The following is a 24,526-nucleotide window of genomic DNA, read 5'->3' on the forward strand; positions in this document are numbered from 1 at the left end:
ATGAGAGGTGGGAGGTGCCAGACTCTTTTAAACAACCAGATCTCAAGTGAACTTGGAGCGAGAACTCGTTTAGGTGACGTGGAGGGCACCAAGCCAGGCATGAGGTGTCTGCCCCATGACCCAAAATGGCCCAAGCACCTCCCACAAGGCCTCACCTCCAACACTGGGGATCACATTTCAACATGAGACTTGGTGGGGATAAAACATCCACACTGTATCACAGGTATTTTGCATTCACTTTTAGACCCCATGCCTGGAGACCCAGTGGGCATTGTTGCCCCTGTTCAAGAATGCTGGAGACAAGACATTTCAATCCCAATGTCAGTCTGCCCATCATCTTTCTTGGTGGATCTGTATGACCCACAAGTCCCATAAGCTGCCTCTTGAGCTAGTGACAGGCACAGATGGTGATTAGCCCCGGTCAGTCTGATGCCAGGAGGTATGGGTGACGAAGCTGGGGAAATCATGGCCAGAGCCAAGGAGAACCCCAAGGAAGAGGCTGGCAGCTTCAAAGAGGAAAAGAGAAAGAAGATGTGCACTTACTGCAAGGCTGAAAGAAAGCACACCCATCCCTGAGTTGAAATCACCACTTTAATTCCCAAATTCTCAATTCGGCAAAGTGGTTAAGGGGCTGCGTGTTAGATGCAAACAGACCTGGGACCAAACTCCAGTTCTGCCACACAGAAGCCCAGTTGACCTTGAGCAAGTCAATTAACCTCTCTGAGCCTCAGTTTCCCCATTTGTAAATGGAGACAAAATGGGTTGATGCAGGTCAAGAGCCCAGCACTGCGTCTGGCACTTAGTAGGCTGTTGTAGTGCAGGAAATTTATATTTAGAGAGAGAGAGAGACTGAAAGGATTCTGTCAAGCAAACAGCATTGCACAACACACACCCCTACAAAACTAGAAGAAATAAAGCAGATGCACTGGAACATCCTTTGGGACTGCTGGCTCTTTGTGGATATGCCTACTTGTCCTTCTCCACCAACCATTCCATGATTTCAGATTGGTTCACTTTTCTTTCCCCAATTTGAAAGGCTGCTTAGGTCGGGATTTCTCCAACAACGGGCTAAGACAGTGGATTCGTCTGGAAAGAAGAAATGAAATCAAAGGAGCATTGATCCTCGATGGGGGGAACAGGCTCTCAGCTCTTATTCCAAGTCCCTGTGAAGCCACATTCTCTGAGCTGAAGCAGGCACCCAGCAAGGGCCAGAGAAGCCGACGTGAGAGCCCAAACCCAGCCATCCGTGGCTGCCGCATGCAGCTCATCAGGGAAAGAGGAACAGACAATAGCAGTCAGTTCCAGAGCCATCTCCCTTCCTTTCCTAGTGCTTCTCAGAACCCAGCAGGCAGCTGATGAGGACTCAGCAGCGGCTGACAGCCCATCTAAAGCTCACTGTCTCTCCAGCTTCCAATCACCAGGTGTCTGAAAGGGTTTCAGAGCAGTCGGCTTTGCCCTCATTAAGAGGCCTTTGGTGGGTGGAGAAGATGATTGTGAAAGGAACTGTCAGCTTCATTAGGCAACTCAGAGGAGGGGTGCAGAAGTCCCCAGAGCTCTGGCCTCCTGGCCTGTGCCCAAGAGGGCCCCTCATTTGCATCTCATTTGCATTGCATACTTAACGGGACCCCGGCTTACACTTGGAGAAACTGTCATGCGCTAAAGAGAGAGGCTGCCATCGGGTTTGAGGCAAATTATCCTGGGGAAGAGGATCCACAAAGCAAGCCTACACAACAGTCTCTGCCCTCCAGGAAAACAAGACCTCAATCAGACCACAGTGATGCAGACAGATGCAGACCACACTATTCTGGGATGGATGACCAACTAAATAAAGCCATGTTTACATCATGCACAAGGCCAGACAGAGGGAAAATTCCAAATGTTTTCAAGAGACTGTTAGAACGATTCGTGCTAATTGCATGCAAGTCTTGTACTATGAATGTCATACTGCACCAGCATCACATAAATGAGCTGTCAACGGCTTGGTCAGCGTTCCCACAGAAAAGAGCCTTTTCCTCCCTCTCAGAATAGTTCTCATTTTGTTTGATTGATACACACACAGCTCCCCTTCTTGGGAAAGGGTTTTTAATTTATTGTCCAAAAGCCACAGGTTTCCCCAGTATCCCTAAAGGATTGTCTCTTGATATAAAATAGGTGCTAAGATCTCCATATTAAGACAAACCTGGGTTTAAATTCCAGCACCAGCACTTATCAGCTATATGAACCTGGCCAAGTCATTTAACCTTTCTGAGCTTCAGTTGCCTCCTCTACAGAGTAGGGACAATATTCACATCTATCTCATAGGGAGTAAATGATATCATGCATATAAAAATGCTCTACAAAAGAGAAAGTTAAGAGATACTGCCTTTCATTGGGAAAGCAAGAAATGGAGTTGCAAATATATAACTTAAATAGCCAGGTGCAGTGGCTCACACCTGTAATCTCAGCACTTTGGGAGGCTGAGGCATGAGGGTCGCTTGAGGCCAGGAGTTTGAGACTAGCCTGGGCAATATAGCCAGATCCTATCTCTATTATAAAATTTTTAAAAATTTGGCTGGGTATGGTGGTGTGTGCCTGCAGTCCCAGCTACTCAGGAGCCTGAAGCAGGAGGATTGCTTGAGGCCAGGAGTTTGAGGCTGCAGTGAGCAGTGATTGTGCCCCTGTACTCCAGCCTGAGTGATACAGTGAGAACCTGTATCTAAAATAAATAAATACAACTTAAAGGAACTATTAAAACTACTAGTCACAATAATGGATTCCCATTGGACTAAGAGAAGAGACAAATTCCCTCCCAAGGATCACAAAGCCCTCAGCAGCTGCCTCTCTGTTTCCTCCGCTTTCCTCTCCTGCTCCCTCCCCTTGACTTGCCCCACTTAGACACACGAGCCTCCTTGCTGTTTCTTCAAGCACACCGAACAAGCTCATGCCACAGGGCCTTTGCACCAGCTGTTACTGTGCCTGGAATGCTCTTCTGCCAGGGAGATGCATGGCTCCCTCCTTCATTTCCTTTGAAAGTCTTTACTCAATGTCCCCATCTCAGTGACTGCCTGCTTACCATCATACCTAAATGTGCAGGTCCAGTCCCCTCCTGCATCCTTCCCATCCTCTTTTTCTGTTTTTTTTTTTTTTTTTCTCCTTAGCTTACTGTTTGTATTTTACTTATTTACCTACTTTGTCTTCTCACACACTACAACAGAGGTCTACAAACTACAGCCCAAGGGCCAAATCCAGCCTCCTGCCTGTTTTTGTAAATAAAGTTCTATTGGCACACACCCGCACCCATTCATTGGCACACTGTGGCCACTTCTGTGTTACAATGGCAGAGTTGAGTAGTTGTAACAGTGACCAGATAGCTCCAAAGCCTGTCTGGACCTTCACAGAAAAAGTTTGTCAAGCCCTGCACTAAAATATAAGCTCCATGAGGGCAGGACTTTGGCTTGTTCTCTGACAAATTTCCAGTGACTAAGTCAATGCCTGACATGTAGAAGATGCTTAATAATCACTTTTTTTTGAATGAGTGAACTACAAATGGCAGTAACCCTGTGCTGGATGTGAAGGGAAGAGAACTAGAGGGATCACATCAGAGAGTTAAAACCTTCTCAGGAAGTCAGAGGCATGAAATAGTGAAATGACAGAGAGACAGAGCACGTGGTTAAAATTTAGAGCCTGAAGAAAGAGTTTAAAGAGTTGAAAATAGTGTCTTCCAATGCAATGGTTCTCAGAGTGTCAGAGGTGTTCGAACCAGAGTGACTCCATCTTGAATAGGGGCTGGGTAAAATAAGGTTGAGACCTACCGGGCTGCATTCTCAGGAGGTTAAGGGATTCTAAGTCACTGAATGAGACAGGACATCAGCACAAGATACAGGTCACAAAGACCTTGCTGATAAAACAGGCTGTGGTAAAGTAGGTCAAAATCCTCCAAAACCAAGATGGCAACAAAAGTGACATCTGGTCGTCTTTGCTGCTCATTATACAGTAATTGTAATGCATTACTATGCTAAGAGACACTCCCACTAGTGCCATGACAGTTTACAAATGCCATGGCAACGTCAGGAAGTTACCCTACATGGTCTAAAAAGAGGAGGAATCCTCAGTTCCAGGAATTGCCCACCCCTTTCCCAGAAAACTCATGAAAAATCCACCCCTTTTTTAGCATATAATCAGGAAATGACCTCAAAAGTGGCTAGGCAGCAGCTTTAGGGCTGCTCTGCCTATGGAGTAGCCATGCTCTATTCCTTTACTTTCTTAATAAGCTTGCTTTGACTTTATGGATTTGCCTCGAATTCTTTCTTGCGAAAGACCTACGAACCTCTCTTGGGGTATGCATCAGGACCCCTTTCTGGTAACAAGAGTGTGAACACACCATCATCCTCTGGGGACCTGTTAGAAATTTAAATTCTCATTCTTCAATATCTACTGAATCAGAAACTCTGAGGGTGGGGCACTCTCTAGATGATTCTGATGCAAGCTCAAGTAGGGGACATTGCTTTTCATCCTCAGCTCTCCAATGCACATTGGCATTTTTAACCCTATGCCTATACTATTTTGATAAAATAATTAAATAAAATAGTCTAAGGTCTATTAATTTTATGTCTTTTTTTTTTTGAGATGGAGTCTCGCTTGCTCACTGCCACCTCCACCTCCCAGGTTCAAGCGATTCTCCTGCCTTAGCCTCCTGAGTAGCTGGGATTACAGGTGCCCGCCACCACGCCCAGCTAATTTTTGTATTTTTAGTAGAGACAGGGTTTCACCATGTTGGCCAGGATGATCTCCCTTTCCTGACCTGGTGATTCACTTGCCACCTGCCTCAGCCTCCCAAAGTACTGGGATTACAGGCGTGAGCTACTGTGCCCGGCCTCTTTCCTTGAACTCCTGGGCTCAGTGATTCTCCTGCCTCAGTCTCCTGAGTAGCTGAGATTACAGGCATGCTGCACTACCATGCCTGGGTAATTTTATTTTTATTTTTTTTAGGGACGGGGTCTCACTATGTTGCCCAGACTGGTCTCAAACTCCTTGCCTCAAGTGATTCTTCCACCTCAGCCTCCTGAGTCTCTGGGATAACAGGCAGGAGCCACTGCACCTGGCTCTATTTTCTGTATTTCTGATACTTTGGTGTCTCAGAGCCTTGCTGACCCTGGAGAAACTGTCTGTTCCAGGGCTAGCCCATTCCTAGAGACAGTAAAGAACTCACCTGCAAGCGCACCTTTCATATGCAAACCAACCAATCCAAAGCCCAAACTTCCAACCAACTCCTTCAAGGGGCTCTTACACTCTGGGCCAGCCTGCGCTAATTACCCCAGGTAAAAGCAACAGGTATCAGGTACCAGGCAACTAGAGAGACAGCCTCTACACCCAGAGTCTGCTTAGATCATTCAAACCAGCCAGCCCTAAGGCTGCTTTCCTGCCCTACCTGCTCCTTCTCACAGAAACAGCAGCGAATGCTCCTGCCACGTTTTCTTCCCGCTTCCTCTGCCTCCTGGCAGACCCTGCTGCTTCCCTGTGTGGCCTTGCATGGAGTGGCATGCCCACTCCTCATGGCAACTATGAGTAATAAACTATCTTTTCAAAAGTAAGGAGGGCAGAACAAGTGGCACAGAGAATGGTGTGAGGAAGGTGATGTCCGGAAGACACTCGGCACAAGAACAGGAAGACCCAAAAGCTCTCGGCCTGGCCGTGGAGCAAAAGGCCAAACCCTACAAGATGAAATGCATCAGGGTTCATCCTGGAGTCTCAAAAAAAAGAATCTTGCACAAGGATGTGGGACCTGCAGGCTAGCAGCACCTGATGTGATAGACAAGAGAGCTTTAACTGATCATAAACCCAAGATAAGTCAACAGTGCAATGTGGCTGGTGGTACCCTCAGACCCCCCAAAAGAGTAGTATCATCTCAGGATGCAGAAAGAGAATTTTGTTGTCTAGGACAGTGTTTTTCAAGCAGCGGGTCATGACACATTTGCCAACTGTTAGTGAAATCAATTTGCAGAGTAAGAGCATTTTCCTTAAAGGGTTTCTTAAAAGAAGTAGAATGGAAATGAACAGAAAAGAGGGCCACAAAAGAGAGGAGAATGTATCAGAGTGTGTGGTGAGCATAAATAGAGGTAAGCATTAATGGCAGTTTGGTTTTGGTTGTGAGTGTGTGCTTGTTTGTGCAATGTGTGTGTTTGTGAGTTTGTGCTTGTTTGTGCAGTGTGTGTGTGTGTGTGTGTGTGTGGGTTACATAAAACCTAGATGGGCTAGAAGCTGAAAGGTTTGAAAACAGCTGATCTAGAACAAGGAAAGTGACGATCATTCTCTCCTCAGCAACACAGGGGGATTCTCTTTCACTCTGGGCACCCTGCTTTATAAGGAAGCTACTCCAACTGGAGTGTTGTCTAGGAAGAGTTCCGGGTTGACATCAGTGATGGCCCTATCATGTGTTTGAGGTTGTGGGCTTTGGATTAGGGATTAGAAAATAAATGGCTGAAGGAGTTGGGGCTGCCTCACTTGGGAATTAAAAGATTCTGGGACACCTATGAACCATCTTTGAATAAGTGGAAGGCTATTGACATACCTGTACTGAGTTACCCAAGGGTGAAACCAGTGCCTGTAGAAGCTTCATGAAATTCATCAATATCTATGTCAGCAGCTCAACGTGCTTGGCTTCTTGGATCCCCTACCAACTCCAACTTGTCCACCTGCACCATTGCTCTTCCTCTGATTCTCAATTCACCCTTCCAGATCTTCCTGTCTCCAGCATCTCCAAGCTTGCATAAGGTCTAACATGTACAGTAAATCCCTTATTCCATGATGCTCATAGTGACTGTGATTCCCTGAGTGATACACGGGCCTCATGGGCTATGTATGGGATAGCCCACTCCCACAATGCTAAGGTGGGAAGTTGATTCTGCTTCCTCCCATGTGCACAAACCACTTTGTTTCTGGAGTTTTCCAGTGTAACCTGAACACTCTGTGAGCATCTTTGCATTTTTAAATGAGAACACTTTCTTAGGATACTGCTGTGAACTTGATTTTATCCCTCTCTTTCTCTCAGCTTCTAGACGTTCCCTGGGCCACTCAAGGAGGCAGGCCAGGGTAGTAGTTAAGGCTGCAGGTCCCGGATGATGCTAGAGTAGTGGTTAAGGGTGCATGTCCCAGATGTGCCAGGGTAGTGGTTAAGGGTGTGTGTCCCCATTTTGCCAGGGTAGTAGTTAAGGGCGCATGTCCTGGTTATGCCAGGGTAGTGGTTAAGGGTGCAGGTCGCGGATGTGCCAGGGTAGTCGTTAAGGGTGCAGGCCCCGGAAGTGCTAGGGTAGTGGTTAAGGGTGGAGGTCCCGGATGTGCCAGGGTAGTGGCTAAGGGTGCAGGTCGTGGATGTGCCAGGGTAGTGGTAAAGGGTGCAGGTCCCGGATGTGCCAGGGTAGTGGTTAAGGGTGGAGGTCCCAGATGTGCTAGAGTAGTGGCTGAGGGTGCAGGTCCCGGATGTGCCAGGGTAGTGGTTAAGGGTGCAGGTCCCAGATGTGCCAGGGTAGTGGCTAAGGGTGCAGGTCCCGGATGTGCCAGGGTAGTGGTTAAGGGTACAGGTCCGGGTGTGCCAGGGTAGTGGTTAAGGGTGCAGGTCCGGGTGTGCCAGAGTAGTGGTAAATGGTGCAGGTCCAGGGTGGGAGAGTGTTGCCAGATTCCCATAACCCATTCTCTGGTCCTAACACAGTGAGGTTTGGAGAGAAAGTCTTCTCCATCCACCTGCTTCTCACAACCTAGGAATTTATTCAGCCTCTTGGGCAGATCTTGGCCAGTGAAATCTGTCTTTCTGCAAAAAAAAAAACAAACAAACAAACAAAAAAAAACCAGGCCAATTTGAAGAAATGTTATCATCTTCAGCCTAACAGTCCAGCAAACACTGACTCTCATACTCCCAAAGGAGCAAAACAGGCTAGCAGGAAGCGTTGGGGAAAATGGAGTCACATGAAGCAAAGTCTCAGTTTCCTCACCATATAATGGAGAGAAGGACTACAGATAATAGCAAAAGTTGTCAGGAGGATTACCCAAAGGAATGCTTATAGAGTTCCTAGCAAAGGCCAGGCATTTGGAAGGGCTTTAGAAAAGGTGGCTGTGGCTGGGCATGGTGACTCACACCTGTAATCCCAGCACTTTGCAGGGCTGAGGTGGGCAGATCATTTGAGGTCAGGCAGCCTGAGCAACATGGTGAAACCCTGTCTCTACTAAAAATACAAAAAAATTAGCTGGGCATGGTGGCGCATGCCTGTAGTCCCAGCTACTTCGAAGGCTGAGGCAGGAGAATCGCTGGAACCAGGGAGGCAGAGGTTGCAGTGAGCTGAGATTGTGCCACTGCACTCCAGCATGGGCGACAGAGTGAGACTCTGTTATAAAAAAAAAAAAGAAAGAAAGAAAAAGAAAAGAAAAGAAAGAAGTAAAGGTGGCTGCTACTAATATCATGGATCATCACCACTCCACTGATATACTTAGTGCCAGGATAAGACGGTGTCCAAGAGCCTGATTATCTGGAATGGCATAGTTAGATTCAAGTCCCAGCTCCACATCTTCCTAGTTGTGTGGCTTGGGCAAGTTATTTAACCTCTTTCTCTGAGTCTCAGTTTCCCCATCTGTAAAATGGAGATGCCATCAGTAACTCTCTCCCACCCAAGTAGCTGGGACTACAGGTTGTTGATAGGATTACACGACATGGCTGAGCAATGTGCTTCGCCCAGTGCCTGGTGGTTACTATCAGTAAGAGGTGTCCGTCCCTTGGTTTCGTTGGTAGTGGTAAAGCAGATGAAACCCAACCAGACAGCAAGGCTGCTCAGGAGCTGGGACTGCATCTTGCACAGGCTTTTGTGCCCCACGATGGCTAGCACTGTGCTGGGTTCACAGCAAGGGCTCAGTAAGCGTCAGCCACTGGCTCTCCTCCCTTCCCTCACCCTTCTAACTTGTGCCTCTCCTGCCTTCTCCAGGGAGCTACCTGGAATGCCTCCAGCCCACTGCTCCCTCCCTTCTCTAAACTCTGATCACAAGAAAGATTCTGACCCCACAGTGCTGGGGCAACAGGCAAATGAAAAGCGGGTCTTCTCCAAGACCTTGAGGCTAAACCAGTCCCAACCTGTGCCCTAAAGCCACTGAAAGATAAGACTATGAGAACTACCAATGCTGAACCATCTCCTTCCTCTCCCCACTGGCATGCTGGGTGTTTCTTATGTTCCAATGTCTCATAGTCTTAAACTGTATCTTTCCAACATCTGACCTAATGTGTTAGAACCTGCCAGACAGATGGACCCAGGGTACAAATCCAGCCTCCTCCATCCATGCACTGCCTCAGTGACTAGAGGCAGGTGCTCAAATTCTTTTTTTTTTTTTTTTTTTTTTTAGAAGGAGAGACAGGGTCTCACTCTGTCGCCCAGCCTAGAGTGCAGTAGCGAGATCATAGCTCACTGAAGCCACCAACTCCTGGGCTCAAGTCATCCTCCCCCCTCAGCCTCCAAAGTAGCTGGGACTACAGGTGCATGCCTTCATGCCCAGCTAATTTTTATTTTATTTTATTTATTTATTTTTTGAGATGGAGTCTCACTCTGTCACCCAGGCTGGAGTGTGGTGGCACAATCTCAGCTCACTGCAACTTCTGCCTCCTGGGTTCAAGCGATTCTCCTGCCTTAGCCTCCCAAGTAGTTGGGACTGCAGACGTGCACCATCACACCCAGCTAATTTTTTTTTGTACTTTTAGTAGAGATGAGGTTTCACTATGTTGACCAGGCTGGTCTCGAACTCCTGACCTTGTGATCCACCCACCTCGGCCTCCCAAAGTGCTGGGATTACAGGCATGAGCCACCGCACCCTGCCTGCCCAGCTAATTTTTAAGACTTTTTTTCTCACTGTGTTGCTGAGGCTGGTCTCAAACTTGTGGCCTCAACTGATCATCCTGCTTCAGCCTCCTGAGTAACTGGGACCATAGCCACATGCTACCACACCAGGCTCAGATTTTTTAAGGCTCTGTTTTCTCCTTTGTAAAATGAGAAAAACAAAATGACTGCCCCCACTGGGTGATTGTGGGGCCTAAACACACTGACCTTGCATGATGTCCTTCAGATACTCCTGGGATCTAAATTTCCATGCACTTAGAAACCAAGCCCACCATGGGGCTCACAAAGCCTAACTGGCTGTCCCTGCCTTTCCTCCAGCATCACCTGCCCCTCCCCATCCCTAGGCTCCAGTCACACCCACCGGCTGTCAATTCCTGTCACTCACAAGCCTGCTGCTTCACTCTTCCGCCTGGCCTCTGCCTCTGCCGCTCCCTCTGCCTGGCATACTCTTCCCTGGAATTTTCATCAAGCTGGCTCCCTCCTGCTGGTCCCTGAGGTCTCAACTAAATGCCATTATCCCTGCTAATCACACTCAGCCCACTGGCCACCCTCTATCACATCATGCCACTTTATTTTATTTCCTTGATAGTCTTTCTTGTTTTCTCAAAGTGTTTTGTTTGCTTCCTCTTCATCTCCCATCATTAGAAAGAAGGCAGAGGCCATGAGCGTAGGGGCCTTGCCTATAAGCAGTGCCCAGCACACGGGAGGCCCCCAACAAATACTTGTTGGAGGAGTGGGAAAGGCAGGATTCAAACCCAGGCCTGACTCCAAAGCCCATGCAAAACCCTTGTAATCATAGACCACATTGGCCTAAAATTAGCAGAGACGTGCAGCAAGCCACCCAGAAAAGCAACGCAGAGGCTAATGACTAGGAAGCTCCCCAGAGACATGCCTTCACCTTCCAGGCAGTAGAGGACAAAGGCAAAGCAGGGAAGAAAGAATGGCTCTGGGTCACTTTACACAAATGGCTCAAGCCAGGAGCTCATGCTGCACCAAGCCAGGACATGCAGGTAGGTGCAGGTCACCAATGAAAGAGGATTCCGGCCCTGGCGGGACTGACACCCAAGCTTCATGACTGGTAAGATGCCATGGCCAACGCGGGGCTGGAGGTTCACATCACCCCCTGGCACGTCCACCTGGGGTGGGCTGCCCAGGAGCCAAGCGCAGGTAAGGCCTGCCATCTAGTGGAAACGACACATTCTTCCCACCTCACCACGCTCCTCTGCAGCAGGGCTGCTCGATCGATCGAATGTTACAGTGCATCTAGATCCCCAGGGGATGTTGTTAAATTGCAAATTCTGATTCAGCAGGCCTGGAGGGGAAGCTGAGATCCCAAATTGCTAACGAGCTCCCAGGTAATGCTGACGGGATGCAGCTGGTCCCCAGACCACACCCAGAGCAGCCAGGGCCCACAGTGATTTCTGGAAAAAAAAAAATTAGCTTCGACTGAAACTGAGGGTTGGGAAGCCACAGCCCATGGGAAACAGGATTGAAGTTTAAGTCAAAGAACTCAGACTTGGAGGTGGGGTGGGCCTGGGAGGGCAGGGGGCAGTTTAGCTTAGACCTGCCAGGCGAGAGGCACAGAGAAGAGGAGGTGGTTCCCAGAACATATGCGACTCAGCAAGGATGATGCTAGCGACCATGCTGCAAGAAGGAAAAAACATCAAACACCATGAAACTCGGAGAACAGGCCCAGCTCACAAGGCAGATGCTACACAAGATGGAAGCTAGTGACAAGAAAAACTCAAAAATACCCAGACAGGGCCTGGGCCCAGCTCTGCTCAAGCTGAGAACCACCCAACAACCCTCCTCAAGCAACCAACACCCCATCATTGGGGCATTATCCATTCATTTTTTTTTCTGCTATTGTTGTTGAGACAATTTATTTCTGTTCATTTTTCCTATTTGGAGATTTTTATGTTTTTATTTTTCAAAAATTGCAGAAATTATATGTATCACAATCAACCTGTGAAACGTAATGAAAACTATAGAGACACAACACAATCCCCCTCACCGCCACAGCCTCTTCACTCCCAATCCTGCTGCGATCCCAGTGTTTACAACCTGGTTGGTATCCTTCCACACCTTTCTTCACACATAGGTTATAAAATATACAAACAAAACTTCACACATAGGAGGTGTCGGTTGCTGTTGCTTATTTCTTCAAAATGAGATCATACTAAATATATTTTTATGCAACCAAACCCTTTCACTTAACCATAGATGTTCCTCTAGTTCAAGGACTGCCAAATGTTTTCAGTAAAGGCCAGAGAACAAATATTTTACATTTTGCAGATTGTACAAGCTTTGTCACAACTACGCAGTGAACTCTGCCATTGTATCACAAGAGCAGCCATAGACAATATATAAATGAATGGATGTGGCTGTGTTCCAATAAAACTTTATTTATAAAAACAGGCAGCAGGCCAGTTTGGCAACTTCTGCTTTACACCAATATCTGTAGCTCTAACCCATTGGTGTTTTGTTTTTAGTTATTTAGAGTTTTTATCACAAACTTTTAAATAATAAAAGTATAAGAAGTATAATATACCTATAGAAAAGTGTATAAATCATAATCTTACAGCTTGAATTCTCGCAAAGGAAATTCACCTGTGTAACCAGTTCCCATATCAAAAATTATACTCATTTTCTCATTTTAATTCAGTGTTTTCTTTTTTTTTCTTTTTCTTTTTTTTTTTTTTTGAGACAGAGTCTCACTCTGTCACCCAGGTGCAGTGACCTGATCTCTGTTCACTGCAAACTCCACCTGCAGGGTTCAAGTGATTCTCGTGTCTTGCCCTCCAGAGCAGGTGGGATTACAGGTATGCACCACCATACCCAGCTAATTTTTTGGATTTTTTTTTTAGTAGAGATGGGGTTTCACCATGTTGGCCAGACTGGTTTGGAACTCCTGGCCTCAAGTGATCCACCCTCCTCAGCCTCCCAAAGTGCTGGGATTACAGGTGTGAGCCGCCGCACCTGGCCTAATTCAATGCTTTCAACAACTACCTAGTATCACATAAAATGGGTACCCCTTCATTAGGCTGATGTTTCTTTGCATCTCAAAGAAAACATCAATAAACATGCTTGTTCTAGACTTTATTTCTTTGCATGCTGGTGTTTCATTTTAAGAGAATAGATTCTCTAAAGGAAAACATGAGAGTCAAAATGTTCATATGTATACATATTTTAATAGACACTGCTGGACCACTGTCCCCAAAGGCAGTCACAAGTCACAGCCCTGCAGGTCCCAGCAGTGCCCACTTCAATGCAATTCCTTAGACATTTGGGAGCAACGACTGCGCCCAGCGCATCCTGAGGGCCTCAGATGCTGGCCTGGCCTTGATAATTCTCGTGAGACTTAAATGACCAGGGAAGAAGAGAAGGAACACTGAATAGCAAGACGTCAGCTTCCCTACATCTCCTCAGGTCCAGTATCCCAGAACTTCAGTGCCTGAGACACTCACCTCAACCTAACAAGCTGATAGGCTTTGAAGGAAGGATGGGCAAGAGACCCTTCCCCTGGCCTCATGGGGTGTGCAGACAACGATCAGTAATACACTGAGAAAGATGGTAGATGTTCCATAGACAGAGATACGATTTAACTGAACTTCTTCATTACAACAATACTAAAAAAAAAACAAAATAAAGCAGGTGTGTTGAGTTTTTAAAGACATTTTTCTCTTCAATGAATACATAACAAAAAATTGTAAACAAGAATTTCCAATTTTCGAAGTTTCTACCGCATTATAACTCCTCAAAAAACAAGCAAAAAAAATTGAACAACTATTAAGTATGATGTCATCTAAGGGATCTTAGGTATAACGGACACCCCAGTAGCCAGAGTTCATGGGTATGCATGCAGTGTGTGGGGACATAATGGCATTTCTCTGGTTCAGACCTTCCCTTGGATCCTCAACTGCAGCTGTGACATCAAAAAAGAGAATTAATTTGATAAGGATTAGAATGACAGAGTCATATGCATTTGTCAAAACTCAGCCATTGTACACTTAAGACATCACCGGGCACAGTGGCTCACATCTGTAATCCCAGCATTTTGGGAGGCCAAAGTGGGAGGATTGCTTGAACCATGGAGTTCAAAACCAGCCTGGGCAACATGGCAAAACCCTGTCTCTACAAAACTACAAAAATGAGCTGAGTGTGGTGGCTCATGCCTGTAGTCCCAGCTACTTTGTAGGCTGAGGTGGGAGAATCAATTGAGCCTGGGAGGTCGAGGCTGCAGTAAGCCGTGATTACACCACTACACTCCAGCTTGGGTGACAGAGTGAGACGCTGTCTCAAAAAAAAAAAAAAAAAGATTTGTGTGTATCATTGTATGTACATTTCACCTCAAAAGTTAAAAAAAAAAACACCCTACAAATAAATTTTGAATTCGTTTGATGTTGGGCATGCTGAAGTGTTCGGGGGAAATCGAATTGGTGTCTGCAGTTTACATTGAAATGTGTCAAAAATAAGACAGATTGATGGATGGAGAGCGAAATGGATGGAAATGTGATTAAGCAAGTGTGGAAAACGTTAACGACAGAATATGGGTGGTGGATAAATGATTGTTGCAAAATTCTTTCAACTTAGTTCAAAATAAAGACTTGGGAAAAAATTACAAACCAATAATGTAAAAGGGAAGGGAGATCCACCAGAACTGGACCCTATCCCCATTCTGTGTGTGATCTGGAGAAGTAACCCTTTCTCTGGACCTCAGTGAGCCCAGCTGGTCTCTGCTGCACCTTCCATTATGAGCAATGACAGTACTGTGGTTTCACAAATTGGGGCATCTCTTGAGAGAGCCTCTGGGGAGGAATGGCTTTGAAGGCAGAGACTGCCCCCTAGTGGGCCCTCGCGGCCTAGTTTGTAATAATTTTCTGTCTGCAATTGACGCATGGCTGGGCAGTATTACACAAATCCCCATGACACAAGTTTACCTATATAACAAACCTGCACACGTACCCCCAAAGTTCAAATAAAAGTTAAATAAAAAATAAATATTAAGCTATCTGTATTTTTTTTTCTTGTTTACATTGCCCTTTTTCTTCCCAATTCTCTTTTTTTTTTTTTTTCCCGAGATGGAGTCTCACTCTGTTGCCCAGGCTGGAGTGCTGTGATGCAATCTCAGCTCACTGCAACCTCTGCTTCCCGAGTCCAAGCGAGTCTCCTGTCTCAGCCTCCTGAGTAGCTGGGATTACAGGCGTCCACCACCACACCTGGCTAATTTTTGTATTTTTAGTAGACACAGGGTTTCGTCACGTTGGTCTTGAACTCCTGACTTTAGGTGATCCAGCCGCCTCACCCTCCCAAAATGCTGGGATTACCGACATGAGCCACCACACTCAGCCTCTTTGGTACTCTTTTTCTTTTGATTTGTGGATGTCAGATCTTAAAAAGGATTTAAATATCACAATATTGGGAGTACCTAAGTCTGTCAGGGAGATGTTTCAGTCTAAAAAGTTTCTATGTAACACAATATAATGGTAAGAATACAGAATGGGAGTTCCACAGAGAAACATTTTTTAAAAAATGGTTCTTTCTGCTTTCTTTAAGAACACTCCCAACTTTTGGGAGATAGATATGAGGATGGACATGGCTAAGCATTCGGAGGTGGCTGTAATGTAGATGGGAGTATAAATAATAGATGTCAGTTGTTATGTTGATAGGTAGATACTGAATTGAAAAAGCATTGAAGAAGATATTGTTGGCTGGGTGCAGTGGCTCACACCAGTAATTCCAGCCCTTTGGGAGGCTGAGGTGGGCAAATCATGAGGTCAGGAGATCGAGACCATCCTGGCTAACACAGTGAAACTCCATCTCTACCAAAAATACAAAAAAAAAATTAGCCGGGTGTGGTGGCATGCACCTGTAGTCCCAGCTACTCAGGAGGCTGAGGCAGGAGAATCACTTGAACCCAGGATGGGGAGGTTGCAGTGAGCTGAGATTGCACCACTGCACTCCAGCTTAGGTGACAGCAAGACTCCGTCTCAAAAAAAAAAAAAAATTATTGTTGCATGTACAAACACACAGGCTTCATAAACCTTGGGAGCATTTTACAACTCTGATCTGGACATTGTATTGCCTGATCTCATGACACCTATGGGCATCATGATGTCAATATGGTTTCCTGGGATACTACAAATCCCACTGCTCCATGTCTTTTCTACATTGTCCAGGGAACAAGGGTGGTCATGACTCCAACAAGCGGGTCTCAGTCCCAGTAACACTTGCTGTTGACGTTGGACCCGGTACTTAAGATTTTCTGCGTGTTCTACCTCCCATAAGAATAATGGTATAAATTGGACAATCTGTTGACCTTCAGTTCCTGACTTTAGGAGGCACTGATCTGGGGACCGTCAGTGAAAGCCTTGTATCTATCTATCAGGATCCTCCAGGGGTTTCTCATTCATACATACAGCCATTAAGTCCATAAATATTTAGTGATGCCCACCTTGCTAGTTGCTGGGAGTAGAGTGGCAAGACACAGTCCCGCCCTCATGGAGCTAATGCCTTGTGCGAGATGCAGACACTAATCAAACCCAACGTAAAATCACCCCTTTCACAAGGCCAAGCTCAGGTTACCATGAGTGTCTATGAAAGGGGCAAGTTAGAGGAAGCTTATTAGATGTTAAAAATGAACGGAGATCAAGAGGAAGAGTTAATTGCCAGAAAAAGAGAAGACGGCAATGGCAAACATTCTAAACAGAGAACAGAACACACAGATGTCCTGTGGTGTGTGGCAGTCTGCAGAGGACCAAGGATTAAAAGAAACGGGGAGGAGACAGTGAATAAAGAATGAGATCGCCATGTTAGATTTCGTCTGTTATAAAGACAATGGGAAACCATTGATAGATTTTTAAAAGGAGGAAAACTGATGGGATTTATTCTCATCTTGACCTGCCAAAGCACTAAGAACAGATATATGAGCTCAATTTCAGTAGCTGGGCGAGTTAGAAAACCTTTCACCTCTAGAGATGCTGAGATTTCCAAAGAGCATATGACAGGGCAAACAGCAGTGTCCTGGGCTGATAGTCAGTGGAAAATCCTAATACTGACCATGCTTCTTGGGTCTGGATGAGGTGAGGCCATTCCACAAACACCACAAGGCCACTTCTGGCCTGGCACTGCTGGGAAGGACCCACACAACTTTTAGTGCTTTCTCCTCTCTGATCTGTCTGGCCAAGACCAAGGAGGAGGGGGCTGGAGTCCCAGCAATGAAACCAGGAAGACAGTCAGGAGACCAAAGGAAACTTGAGTGTCCCGGATGCTGCTGGACCCTGCCCAGCTCCCCTCCATGCTGGCCAATGCACCCATCCCCTGGGTGCTGTGTATGATGGCTGTTAATGGCTCACAGTTACCCCTGTGTCCAGATAACTGTCTTCAACTGCACAGAAGCCTCCTCACCTGGGAAGTTACTCTACCTTCCCACCTCCATCCCCAGCAGCCTACAGCAGTGACTGACTATATCAGCCAGCTCAGGCTGTCATAACAGAATACCATGGACTGGGTGGCTTAAACAACAGACATTTAGGCCGGGCACAGTGGCTCACGCCTGTAATCCAAGCAGTTTGGGAGGCCGAGGCAGGCGGATCACTTGAGGTCAGGAGATCGAGACCATCCTGGCTAACATGGTGAAACTCCGTTTCTACTAAAAATACAAAAAACTAGCTGGGCATGGTGGCACATGCCTGTAATCCCAGCCACTCGGGAGGCTGAGGCAGGAGAATTGCTTGAACCTGAGATGCAGAGGTTGCAGTGAGCAGAGATCATGCCACTGCACTCCAGCCTGGGCAACAGAGCATGACTCCATCTAAAACAAAAAAAAGAAAAAAAGACATTTATTTCTTCACAGTTCTGGAGGCTGGGAAGTCCGAGATCAAGGTACCAGCAGCTTCAATTCTCGGTAAGGACTCACTTCCTGGCTTGCAGATGGCCACCTTCTTGCTGTATCCTTCCTTTGGTGGAGACAGAATGATCTCTCTTTCTTCTTCCTCTTAGAAATCCACAAATCCCATTATGAGGGTCCCACCCTCACAACCTCATCTAACCTTAATTACCACCCAAAGGTCCCATAGCTCCAAATACCATCGCACTGGGGGTGGGGCTTTAAGATACAAATTTGGGGGAGACACAAGTCGTCCCATAGCACTGACTGACCTGGAACACGACAGAACAGCCCCCTTGCCTCAAGGTGGGACTGACTCTGTGCTACAGTGTTTGGTACAAAATTCCACCAGATACGAGGCTGAAGAAGACTTCCATGGAGACCACACTCTCGCCGAGCTTTTTCCCTGCCCCGAGGAAGGAAGCATGGTTCCTTCACTTCTCTTTTCCCATGGGCAGCCGAACAAATCACTGGAACAAAATCCCCATCTTGGCTCTATTTTTAGAGAACTCGGCCACAGCATCAGGGCTCTCTTCTATCATCTATCAATCAACAAGCCCATGCTGAGTACAGGCTGTGTCCAGCATGGTGTATGGGCAATTGCACGGCATTGTGACATGGGACCAGAGGCCCAGGTGCTCACCCCTACTCAGCATGTGACATTGGTCAGTGTGTTCAGCCTTGCTGAGACTTCGTTTTCCCTTCCATGATGGCAACAACACACCCTTCCTCGGATGGCCCAATATCAAAGCACTTGGAAAAGCACAGTGTTATTAAACTTCTTTATACATTTGCCTGTTCTGAACATCCCAAAGAAATGAAATCCTACAATATGCCAGGGTCTCGCTATGTTGGCCAGGCTGGTCTTGGACTCCTAGCCTCAAGCAATCCTCCTGTCTTGGCCTCCCAAAGTGCTGGGATTACAGGTGTGAGCCACCACACTTGGCCTTTTTGTTTGTTTGTTTTTCTTGTTTTTGTTTTTGTTTTATGAGATGGAGTCTTGCTCTGTCACCCAGGCTGGAGTGCAGTGGTGCAATCTCAGCTCACTGCAAACTCCGCCTCCCGGGTTCAAGTGATCCTCCTGCCTCAGCCTCCCAAGTAGCTGGGATTACAGGCGTGCACCACCACACCTGGCTAATTTTTTGTATTTTCAGTAGAGATATTGTTTCGACATGTTGCCCAGGCTCACTCCTGAGTTCAAGTGATCCACCCACCTTGGTCTTCCAAAGTGCTAGGATTATAGGCATGAGCCACTGTGCCTGGCCTATTGTTTTTTTCTTTTTCTTTTCTTTTTTTTTTAAAAAAAACGTCTTGTCTTAAGCCACCCAGTTTGTGGTACTTTGTTATGGCAGCCATAGCAAATGGATACACCTCCTATCAGTGTGTCCTGAGAATCAGGGGCTTGTGATCCAGGTTCTCGAAGTTCACAGCATATCTATGATTAAGGGGGAAGACTTTGACCTTGAATTTGAAGAAATATTGTACTGTACCACATCAGAACAAAGACTCCCTAAGGAATGCCCCTAAGAGGTGCCCTAGCCAAACCACAAAAGGAATAAATACGGTGGAGGGCATAGAAAAACAAAACTAAACTAAACTGAACTAAACTAAACAAAAAAGTAACCTACTATATAGTACTTTTGAGTCAAACAGACCTAGGTGAGGAAGTGTGTTTTCTGATGGGTAGAATGATAATAACACCTCATTTGAGTTGTTGAAATACTGCCTGTAAGTGCTTTCCACAATGATTAACACATTTTAAAAACTCAACACATCTTAGCTATTGTTTTATTATTATTGCAAATGGTGTGAGCTCTTGGAGAATAACTCTCTGAGCCGTGCCTTCTTTGTTCAAAAAACAAGAAAAATAGAAGGTTGGGCACAGTGGCTTACAGCTGTAATCCCAGCACTTTGGGAGGCCGAGATGGGCGGATCACTTGAGGTCAGGAGTTCTAAACCAGCCTGGCCAACGTGGTGAAACCCCATCTCTACTAAAAATACAAATATTAGCCAGGCGTGTTGGTGTGTGCCTGTAATCCCAGCTACTCAGGAAGCTGAAGCAGGAGAATCGCTTGAACCCAGGAGGTGGAGGTTCCAGTGAGCTGCACTCCAGCCTGGGCAACAGATGGAGTCTCCCTCTCAAACAAGAATAATAGAGATTTCACAATGTTGTGAAGGTGGAAAGAGATAACACGTAAGGTTTGGAGCACTGCACATCCCATGCGGTCCATAAATGTTGGCTGCCTGCAGTCATGCTTTGGATGAGTGTAGTTCCCACAGAATGACACCAGAGGGAAGCAGAGTCTTATATTTGTCTCACCAGCATGGGGAACCTCAATCAGTGGGGAAAACTGGCTTCTCTTGAACCTGAAACTGCGGGATTTCCCCGGGGGCCCCCAAGCATCCCACTGGGAGGCAGGCAACCACTTGGAGGAAAACATAGTGCAATGGATTGCACATTTTCTAAAATCTCACTGGGCTTCACGAAATCTCAAGTTTAAAAGAATTATATTGTACAGGGATAAGTATTTTTCAGCTTTTACACAATTTACGTAAAGCCCCTCCCCAACCCAGGGCTCAGTGCATCAGAGCTACTGAACCAGTCTGAGGCCTCAGAAATACTAATTTTTGAAAAATTAATCTCTTCCATGATCAATTTCCTGAGTTACCAACTCATAAACCCTTATTTATATTCATTAGATAAAGTCCACAGTAGTTTGTCACCAGCCTTCCAGAAGAAATTCCTGCAAAGTTTTAGCTCCACTCCCAGGCAGCTCAGTGCTGGTTATACCGGGGCTTATGGCTGAGTATTCCTCAAGCCAGCAGCTGAGTTCCAATTTTGCTTGAACTTCCCATATCAGAGCCAAGTATGTCTTGAATGCTGGGATACATGAGTGACAGCCCCACCACCATGACCACCACCAGCCCCTCCTCTCACTGCATCTCCCAGCAGACTGCACCATCCTGCTTTCTAATTATCATGAAATATTTTAGACATGCAGAAAATATGGAGAATAATAAAATTAAAGCATAGCCACCGTCAGGTTCAAGAAAGAAATATTTCAAATATGTGGAAAGCCCCCGAATTGCACCCTCCAACCCTCCTTCTTCCCAAGATATTATATTCTCCAAATTTGGTGTTTATCATCAAGACTCCATTTTTCCTGCTGGAAAAGTTTGGGGAAGAAGCAAGCTTCCCTTCTCTGCTATCTGAGTAAAGGAAATGCAACTACCCATCCCAAAAGATAACTAAAAAAGAGTGGGAAATGAGAAGGAGAAAAGGGAAGTGGAGGATCCTGAGGAAGTTAGAAGTCCAAGGAACTCAGACGTCTCCTCTCTGAACCCAAGCCAGTCTGGGGTGCTGATGGATGCAGCTTTGAGGGTGTACAGTTTCTAAAGATCCCCCGGCTGCAGTGAGGGGCTGTTGTGAGCAGGGCAGGGGGCAGAAGCAGTGCCACACCCCCTCCCCGGTCCCTGGACTGCCCTACCCCTCCACTGGACTGCCCCACCCCTCAGCCATCTTCCCCTTCTCAATCACACAGGTCAAGCAAGGTCAGGAGCCAGTGGAGACCCAGGGCCACCTACCGAGGACAATGAGGACGTCCCTGTCGATGTGGGCCTGGATGTAGATGCGGCCGCGGCGCTCCGTGTGGTCCGTGCCACACAAGCTGGGAACGTTCATCACGCAGCGCTTGTGCACATTCATCATGCAGGCTGTGAGGGCAGAGAGAGGGGATGCGGCTTAGGCTGGCCCAGGCTGGGGGCTGCAGACATCTGCCCCACCCAGGACCGCTGAGCCCTTCCTGTTTCCCTCCTTTGAGACAGCTGAGACACACAAGCCTGGTTGAGACCAACTTGCCTGCCAGGATCTCATCAGAAGGGCTTCTCCAACTCTTGCCCCTGAACCCTGATGGGCAAAGGAGGTAGAACTTGGCTGTTCCCCACCCAAGGCCAAGGGTGCAGTCTAAAGCAAGCACACCCCACACCCCTTAAGGCTCTGAAGCCAGAGTCACCAACTTCAATGCTCACAGGCTGGCCGGTCACATGAGTGAGGAAAGCCAAGGGGGTGGCGGGGACTTGGCCAAGTGGGAAACAGAGCAGCAACATTCCCCATTTCTCAACATATGCAGGAATCTCGATGTGTACGTAACAGCTCTGATTTTTAAATATTGACAGCTAATAGGTTGGGTTCCCTGGAAAGAGTCTGAGACGAGGAGTTTTGAGCACAAGGTTTTTGAGGAGTGCTCTTGGGGGGAGAAGTTGGTTTGCCACGTGGATGCAATCAAAGCTGATGTTAGGGGGAGCCCAGAGCTGAGATGACCCTTCAGAGTTGTTCCAAACTGAGACAAGCGGGCTGGGCACCGCAATCATCCGGTCGCCCTGGAAGAGGCATTATCTTGGGCAATTATGCAGGATGGGGCACTGCTGTGAACCACAGCTAGGGGATGGGGTGGGACCCTGAAGAGGGGGTCTGGGCTGGCCATAGTGTCCACCATAATTAATTACAAGGAAAAAGATTTAGAGCCAGGGCAAGGTGGATAAAATGTGCCTGTAAGCTGAATTTGGCCTTCGGCCATCTCTCATTATAGGATATCCACTCCCTCTGCGCACTCCTCCATAGAGTATCTGTGTCTATTTCAACGTGGTGGGTGATTTCTTCTAGGTCTTGAGCAATAATGCCCCACTCCAGGAAGGTGTGCCAGGAACCCAGGATTCTCCAGGGGGATGCTAGTTCCAGTTGGAGAAGCCAGAAGGAGAGGCCAAGTCACCCCATGGGCCCCAATTTCAAGGGATCTGGGGGGCAAGGGACCCTTCTCAGGCCATCCAAGTCCTAGGAGGCAGCAGGCCTATTACAAAAACTAGAAATGAGTTGTGGGGAGGGAAGGGAGAGCCCTCTGGGACCTGAGCACCAGCCTGAGCTCCCACCCACCACTGTCTCTGAGGTAGGGACATTGTCCCTATATTAGGGCCCCATGTGTGGTAAGAGGAGCTGGTGTCCTGCAGGCAGAAGGCTCCAACCTCACTGTCCCCCTGGCTCTCGCCATGTTTCTGTGTCTGTCTCTCTGTTTCCACGTTGCTGCAGGTCTCTTGTCTCTGCTGTCCCACTTCTGCACGTGGCTCACTGCCTTAGCCGTGTCTGCGAACTGGTCTGTTCCACTCTCTGCACTTGTCTCTGGCCTCTTTGTCTCTCCGCCTCTCTCCTCTGGGTCTCTCTGTGGCTCTCCATGTGTGCTTCTGTCTCTGTCTCTGGTCTTTCCATCTCTACACCTCAGCATGAGCCTGTGTGATGGCATCTCTCTCTGTGTCCATGCCAATCATTTTATCTTTTCTTCTTCTTTGAGAGTCTCACTCTGTCACCCAGGCTGGAGTGCAGTAGCACGATCTCAGCTCACTGCAACCTCCGCTTCCCGGGTTCAAGTGATTCTCCTGCCTCAGCCTCCCAAGTAGCTGGGATTACAGGTGCCCACCACCTCGACTGGCTAATTTTTGTATTTTTAGTAGAGATGGGGTTTTGCCATGTTGGCCAAGCTGATCTTGAACTCCTGACCTTAGGTGATCCACCCACCTCAGCCTCCCAAAGTGCTGGGATTACAGGAGTGAACCACTGCGCCTGGCTCATCTGTTGGTCTGTGTGTCTGCCTGTCCCTCCTTTTGCCTGAGTCTCTCTCTAGCTGAGTCTCTCTGTAGCTTCCACACCCCACATTCCTCCCTGTGTTAGGGTTGCATGTGTCCGTCTTTCCCCTGCATCTGTGTCTGTCTATGCATGTGTGTTTCTTGCTGTCTCTCTTGCTCTCTACCACCCTTATTCACCCTCACACTCCTCTCTGTCACTCTCTGCCCTGTGACTTTCTCCCTCTGTCCTCTGGGCCTCAGGACCCTTGGGACAGCAGTACCACCAGCCTCATGACACCCAGCCTGCTGCAGACCAACAGGCCTGTGGGAGCCACCAGCACGTCCAGGGTCCCTGTAGCTTTGTGGCCATAGCTCTCAAAGCCTGTCTGCTCCCCTGCCCCACAGGCCATCCGGGCCTTGGCCTCATAAAGAGGAGTCCTACCCCACCTGCCTTTCCTACCACATCCTGGCCAGAGAATGACGCTATCTTTCCCCCTTCAGCACAAACCTGTGGGTGCTGCAGAGCCACAGGTCTTCTCCATGCAAAGAATGCATCAGCCCCAAATCTCAATGCTGAAAACAGTGGTGGTGCATGGCTGCAGAAATGCCTGTGATTTGTTCATGCCTCCGGGTGTCAACAGCCATGGACTGTTCCTTCCCACACTGTGACTGTGCATCTCACATGCCACTTGCTTTGACCAGTGGATCAGGAGCAAAAGACACAAGTAGAGACTTGAAGTGTGTCTGCCAATGGGACTTGCCCTCCTAAGGAACTCAGGACCCTGTGACCTCCATGCACACAAACCCAGCCTAGCCTACTGAGGAGGAAAGACACGTGGCCTGGTCATCCCCATCACCCAGATGACAGCCAGCCATACTCCAGGACATGTGGGTGAGGCCACCATGGCCCAGACAGCTCCCAGCCCACCTCCATCTGCTAATCCACCATGAACCATGAGTTCATGCTTTATGGACATGCATGACATTGGCTGAGGCCAGCCCAGATTCAAAGGACTGCCTTGCAGAGTCATGTGCTAAAAAAAATGTTTATTGTCTTCAGTCACAGTGTTTTGGGGTGGGAGGATCATTATGCAGCAACAGACAACTGGTACACCAGCCCCAACCAGGATAGGAGGGAATGTATGGCAGACCTGGACCCCAAACCAAGCGGAAGCAGCCC

The 24,526-nt window shown here is 47.5% G+C and overlaps 1 protein-coding gene across 4 annotated transcripts in view; it reads right to left on the minus strand.

Annotated features, from left to right (window-relative positions):
- Positions 1–24,526, minus strand: part of PRKCB (protein kinase C beta) — a 387,670-nt gene that overhangs the window by 162,939 nt on the left and 200,205 nt on the right. For all 4 annotated transcript variants that reach the window (XM_055232747.2, XM_055232748.2, XM_055232749.2 and 1 more), the window contains one exon: positions 21,319–21,447. In XM_055232747.2, coding sequence (XP_055088722.1) covers positions 21,319–21,447 — 129 coding nt within the window. The remainder of the gene's footprint in view (positions 1–21,318; positions 21,448–24,526) is intronic.

Source organism: Symphalangus syndactylus, chromosome 11 (assembly GCF_028878055.3).
Source record: "Symphalangus syndactylus isolate Jambi chromosome 11, NHGRI_mSymSyn1-v2.1_pri, whole genome shotgun sequence".
Taxonomy (NCBI): Eukaryota; Metazoa; Chordata; class Mammalia; order Primates; family Hylobatidae; genus Symphalangus; species Symphalangus syndactylus.